This window comes from Misgurnus anguillicaudatus, chromosome 20 (assembly GCF_027580225.2).
Source record: "Misgurnus anguillicaudatus chromosome 20, ASM2758022v2, whole genome shotgun sequence".
Taxonomy (NCBI): domain Eukaryota; kingdom Metazoa; phylum Chordata; class Actinopteri; order Cypriniformes; family Cobitidae; genus Misgurnus; species Misgurnus anguillicaudatus.
The window spans coordinates 10,033,031-10,040,137 of NC_073356.2; the positions used below are offsets into that span (position 1 = coordinate 10,033,031).

A 7,107-nucleotide genomic window follows, 5' to 3' on the forward strand; every position below is an offset into this window, starting at 1 on the left:
TGAGGATCTAACACAAACGGTACAAATCAAAGAATACAAACACAGAATAGACAAGCATTTCTATAACACTAACTCTAGTCTCAATGTTGATTTAGCTTATAGCTGAAATATCAAGTAATCTCCTATGATGGTCTCGACAGTTTACACACATGATACAAACTGATTTTATACAAAACTCATATTTTCTTGTCATGTCACTTGTGTTTTGTGACAATCACTTACATCATACAGTACAGTATACAGCGAATCAGACGTCAATCATCTTGGACTTTCTTCAATCTGTGCTACAGTGTTTCTGGAGATTGCGCGCATTTGTGACTGACGAAGAACAGGTCACGCGAATATAATGGTGGTTACATGTGTGAAGTTTTGCTTTTAGTTAAAAGATTAGTAAATTCATATCCACGTCATCCTTTTCAGCGTGTTTCAATCTACATAGGCTACGAGTAAAACCTCATCAGATGATTCAGTTTTTGAATTCATTCAAACTGATTCGCGAACAAATTCAAAACGTTTGGCCCATTTGCTTTGCAAAGAATGACTCAAAAGACTCAGTTATTTGCAATACTTTTAAAGGAATCGACTCAAACGAGTCGCGAATGGCCCAGAAACACGAGACGGCAATTTAAAAATAAAATACACAAAAACAGTAACGAAGGAACACCGCATAGTGTAACGAAGTGAAAGTTTATTTTAAAAAGTAAAAGTAAATTTATTTTTTTCCACCTCGGAAGGGCAACTTGAGTCGAGAAGGGCATATGGGCAGTTGCCCGGGCAACCCCCCGTGCACATCCCTCTTCTGATCTAATAAAGCAAATGAAAATGAAAAGGCTGCAACAAACTAAATTATTATTTGGAAGGCCAGCAAAATATGAGCAGACAAAGAGAAGGAGGGAAGGGGAGAGTTATGGTTATGCAGCAAATAGCCTACAATATGAGATGCAATACAGCTACCAATTATTCAAACCTACACTACTGTTCAAAAGTTTAAGGTCACTTGACTAAAATGTTAACTATGGTCTTAAAAATCATTTAATCTGAAGGTGCATGGTTAAATGCTTGAAATTACTTTTGTAGACCAAAAATATAGCTGTGCCAAACTGACTAATTTAGCTAATAATTATTAGAAAACCAAAAATGTATTTTTGAAATAGATGACTTACACTGAATATTGAAGAAAAATCAGCCAATAAGAGCCCATCTTATATATAAACTCCTTCTATGCTCTTAAAAATTCATCCTTAATTGAAAATTTAAGAAGCTTCTTGAAAAAAGATGACACAGTTTTGCAGTTTTTAGGCAAAGGGTGACTTACACTTCAGATGATGAAATGTAACCATTGATTTATTTTGGATGCTTTTAGTCACCAACAAAATACTCACAGACAGTTACATTTGTGCTATGTCGTAGTTTGAACGCGTTTATTATTATTCTGTAATATGGAAAAAATATAAATAATAAAAAAAATGTAGGTGTTGTCCTCGGTATTTGAAAAATCCTGGCTACGGCCTTGATAGCAGCAGATCTAGAAGGTGTTATTATACTAAACACAGACAGTGCAGTTTCACAACATTCTCATTATGTTAATAAAAACCTTGAAATGGAGACCATAGAAGACTCATTTCAGTTTCTCTCCAGTGTGAATTCTCTCATGGGCTTTTAAGGAAACGGAATGAGCAAACGTCTTGTCACAATGTGAACATTTGTAAGGTTTTTCACCTGTATGAGTTCTCTGGTGACTCACTAAATTGTCATGTCGATTAAAACACTTCCCACAAACAATACAGTGATGAGGTTTCTCTCCTGTATGAACACTCTGATGGTCTTTTAAGCTAGTTAAATGAGTAAACGATTTCTCACACTGAGAGCATTTGTAAGGTTTTTCACCTGTATGAATTCTCTGGTGATTCACTAAATGGTCATATCGATTAAAACACTTCCCACAAACACTACAGTAATAAGGTTTCTCTCCAGTGTGAATTCTCTCATGGGCTTTTAAAGTTCTAAGATCAGTGAAGCTCCTTCCACACTGTGAGCAGACGTAAGGTTTCTCTCCGGTGTGAATTATCTGATGGGCTTTTAAGTTATTTAACTGCGTAAACGATTTCTCACACTGAGAGCATTTGTAAGGTTTTTCACCTGTATGAGTTCTCTGGTGACTCACTAAATTGTTTTGTCGATTAAAACACTTCCCACAAACACTACAGCGATGAGGTTTCTCTCCAGTGTGAATTATCTCATGGGCTTTTAAAGAACTAAGAACAGTGAAGCTCCTTCCACACTGTGAGCAGACGTAAGGTTTCTCTCCAGTATGAAATCTTTCATGGGCTTTTAAGCCACCTGATTGAGCAAATGACTTGTCACAGTGTGAACATTTGTAAGGTTTTTCACCTGTATGAGTTCTCTGGTGCACTACTAAATTTTCAAGCCACCTAAAACTCCTCCCACAGACACTACAGTGATGAGGTGTCTCTCCAGTGTGAACTCTCTGATGGGCTTTTAAGTGAGTTAAATGAGTAAACGATTTCTCACACTGAGAGCATTTGTAAGGTTTTTCACCTGAATGAATTCTCTGGTGGATTACTAAATTTCCACGCTGCACAAAACTCCTCCCACAGACACTACAGTGATGAGGTTTCTCTCCGGTGTGAATTATCTCATGGGCTTTTAAGTTAGGGAAATGAGTAAACGATTTCTCACACTGAGAGCATTTGTAAGGTCTTTCACCTGTATGAATTCTCTGGTGACTCACTAAATTGTCATGTTGATTAAAACACTTCCCACAAACACTACAGCGATGAGGTTTCTCTCCGGTGTGAATTCTCTGATGGGCTTTTAAGTTAGGTAAACGAGTAAACGATTTCTCACACTGAGAGCATTTGTAAGGTCTTTCACCTGTATGAATTCTCTGGTGACTCACTAAATTGTTATGTCGATTAAAACTCTTCCCACAAACACTACAGCGATGAGGTTTCTCTCCAGTGTGAATGCTCTCATGGGCTTTTAAAGATCTAAGATCAATGAAGCTCCTTCCACAGTGAGAGCAGATGTAAGGTTTCTCTCCGGTGTGAATTCTCTGATGGGCTTTTAAGGCACCTGACTGAGTAAACCTCTTCTCACACTGAGAGCATTTGTAAGGTTTTTCACCTGTATGAATACTCTGGTGATTCACTAAATGATCACGTCGCCTAAAACTCTTCCCACAGACACTACAGCGATGAGGTTTCTCTCCAGTGTGAATTCTCTCGTGGCGTATCAGATGATATTTCTGACAGAAATGTTTATCACAGTGTGAACATTGATAGATTTTCTCTTTAAAGTGAATATTCTGGTGTGATTTTAATGTACCTGAATCCCTAAAGGCTTTGTCACATTTACTGCACTGATACGGTCTCTCATTGGTGTGTATAAACACATCCCAGCAAACATAAGGTCAGCGGTCCACCGGCGGACCACCAGCGGCAAAGTTGGCGGTCCACTGGCGGATGCCGTCAGCGGCTCGCCGGAGTTTTGCCCATCGTTTTTCCAGCGGACCACCAGCGGCAGCCGCTACTTTTTCGACGGAGGTCCGCTGTCGGACCGCTGCCTCAGATAACATAAGGCCAGCGGACCAGCGGCGGTCCACCGGCGGATGCCGCCAGCGGCTCGACGGAGTTTTGCCCATCGTTTTTCCATCGGACCACCAGCGGCAGCCGCAGAGGGCGGAGGTCCGCTGTTGGACCGCTGCCCCAGCTAACACAAGGCCAGCGGACGAGCGGCGGTCCGCCGGCGGATGCCGCCAGCGGCTCGCCGGAGTTTTACCCATCGTTTTTCCAGCGGACCACCAGCGGCAGCCGCAAAGGTCCGCTGGTTTATACCGGTAATGGTTGCTAGCTGCCCGGTCGGTCCGTGGTTCATAATTGTTTAATCACGCTAACCAAATGTCTTTCAACACAATAATAAACAATTTACATCATCAACTGCAAATTTATTATTGTCAGTAAACAGAATAAATATTCAAATGCATATACATTTATCACATGCATTAAAACCAACATGACTTCCAAATAAAAACAACCAGTTTACACCTTTCTGTACCCATGCAAAGTTATCCATGATTTTACCACCATTTGCAGTAACATATGGTAAATATAAAATCAACCATGGTTTCACAACAATAATAAAGAATAAACATTCTCTTACAACAGCATAGGTTTATAGTACTACATTTTAGTAACCACAAACATTACCATGATTTAAAAATATACGGTTACCATGATTTCACTCCAGCATTACTATAATACTACTATACTGCCCAACAAAGCCAAAGCGCAGTAACTATGCATTTGGTCAAAATTGAGGTAAAGGTTGAAATGGGCTTTGTGAGATCTGTTGTCTTGTGACAAAGTCTCCTGGTTTAATTTTGTCCCATCAGAGAAATGTGTTTGCCAAAATTGCAGTAACAAGTTTTACTGGCTGGTGTAAAACACTTTAAGAACTTTTTTCTCGGTTTTAGTGTTAGCGTAGTTACTGCACTTAGAAGAAGAAACTTTTTCAACCCACTTTGTGTTGTTACAATGTCTGTAAAATGTACATTAACAATATTTGGATGATGCAAAACATCATTTTGGCAGAGTATTGTGGACAAATAAATGGAAATAAATCAGTAAAATTAGCTAAAGAATATTTTTTCAAATATAAACATATATTGTATTTGTAACAATATTAAGTGGGTTGAAAATCTGTAGGGTTGCGCTTTGGTGCAGTAATTACAATATGTTACATTTGGCAGTTGTGTATGTCCATCTATAGATGCCATCATATAATGTCTTTGTGAGTGTTTACGTCATCTGAAGTCTTCACAAGTGAGGCTGAATCTAAACAGAGCCGTAAGCTCTAGTTATCTTATGATGTGTATCCTGATGGACAAAAACAGACAAGCAAAATGAGAAGGATTCGGATTGCTGCTGTTCATATTATTTCAAGCAAAACCTCATTTGCGCATTTTATTATTTAATTACTGAAGAACAAGGTCATAAGATGTATTTGTGTATGTGAATGCTTGTCTTAGAAGAGGATTTAGACTGCATGGGAGAATTTAGGAGTAAAATGTGAAAAAGCCTTGCCTTTTTATTGTATTTTGTTAAAGTACAATTATGGTCCGACTAATGATTTTACATTTACTTTGGTGTGTAAGTATGTATTAGTACAAGTTAACGATATGCGTAAACAATGAGTAACAATGACTTTGTATTGCGTGAGGCTGCCTGAACCTCCATGTCATTTCTGGCTTATAACAAATACCACAGCGGTGCCTGGGGGCTGCTGTGTGGCGGGGTGTGGAGCTAACATAGCCTGACTCCGCCCTCCTATGTGCTTCCGCTTAATTTTCATTTCGCTTCAGTACAATGTCTGGGACTGCTGTGTAGAGTTTCGTTTTCTCCTGCAAAAATCTGCAGGACCAATCAGCGAACAGAGGTCGTACTTCAACAGAAGACCCTCCTTAAAGGAAGTAACACTTTGCAATGGAGCGTGGCCAGACTCCCTGTACAAATGAAATGAATGTACGAGAGTCTGGTTGGACCAGGCTTGAGCTAACAAGCCAAAAACCCAGAAATAAGATTTTATAAGGTGTTGACACAAAAAAAAAACTAGCGTTTCAAAGACACAAAACTGGATACAGGCAACTTGTCATAGTACTACTATAATTAGAACTATGCCCAGTTGCCCACTGTAGGGAAACATAATCAGCGATCCACTTTTGTCTCCTTAAAGGCTGAGTTTTATAGCTTGGTACTAAAAACTTATTTCTGGGTTTTTCAGCGTGTTAGCTGTAGACTCTGTCACGCAGCAGCTTTCAGGCATTGTTTTGTTTTTTTGGTTATAAGCCAGAAATGCAATATAAAGTAAATGGAGATGGTTGGATTGTTTTCCCCCGGTGGGCGTGGTTTTCTAATAATGCGCTGTCTGTATAATTGCTCCCACTTTTACTCATAGCCTACAAATGAACTCCTGTCAGCATTGCATTGTGACCGAATCTTTCAAACAGGAGCGTCACATTTCCGGCTGACGTCAGACATATTCAGGCCAATCACAACGTACATATTAGCTGGCCAATCAGGGACACAGCGCATTTCAGATCGATGAGTTCTGTATAAAATCAATGCGTTTGAGGAATGGAGGAAATCTAAAGCTATAAAAATGTATGTGTTTTTAACCGTACACCACGCAAACACATTGCATATTATACCAAATACACAAAATAACATTGTTTTTTACCAATGAAATTGGATGCACTTTATAAATAAACCACAACCTTAAACCTGTAAACAGCAATGTATTAGTTTAAGGTTGTACTTACTAGTTATGAGATTCATAGCACCTTAGAGATGTTTTCTGACAGGTCTGCTTCAATTCTGCTGCACGGATATCAGCATGGAAAATCTACAAACATAATATGCAATTTGTCACAAAGCAATCAATATTGATTAAAAGGATGTGAAACACTGAAAAGAAAATTAAAGTATACAAAATATAACAGAATCTATGTTTTTAGGTTTACTTGTTCATTTAATATACGGACTACCGGCACATCCGGGAACTTGACTGTAAATTTCGTCACCGCCCCTTTTTGGGTGATAGAAAAGCAGCGCTTCCATTGACTTCCATTCAAAACAGCGGAACAAAGCAACGTTTTTACACAGCTGGCAGGCGTAAATAACTTATGAAATCACTCAGATTAAACATGTCGAGTATTTATCTGTCCACCCTGCCTGCCATAGAGCCCGAAAGATACATTAAAACATTTAATTTGGTCAATATAAAAACATGTCCCTTTCATTCTTACAGCGTCAAATTTGTGTAACAACGCCATCCAGTGATTGCTGGAAATATCGCTAAGCCAGTTAGTTGTATGGCTGGACGGAAAAGTGCACTCATTACTCAAAATATAAAGACATAATAAATAAATACGAAGTAACTTTCAAATACGAAGTAAAATCATTCACTTGCTTCCCTGTTGACTCGATGAGGTACGAGTTTAATGTCCGGGTAAGACACCTCTGGCCAATAGGGAGCGTTGTTACACAAATTTGACGCTGTGAGAATGAAAGGGACATGTTTCCACAC

General features: G+C 39.0%; 1 protein-coding gene across 1 annotated transcript; it reads right to left on the reverse strand.

Annotated features, from left to right (window-relative positions):
* Nucleotides 1–1,393: 1,393 nt before the first annotated feature.
* Nucleotides 1,394–3,424, reverse strand: LOC141351613 (uncharacterized; the record flags this gene model as incomplete). Its single annotated transcript, XM_073858715.1, has 1 exon — nucleotides 1,394–3,424. A coding segment is annotated over one exon (1,806 nt), but the record flags the coding sequence as incomplete, so codon positions are not given.
* Between the last annotated feature and the right edge of the window lie 3,683 nt (nucleotides 3,425–7,107).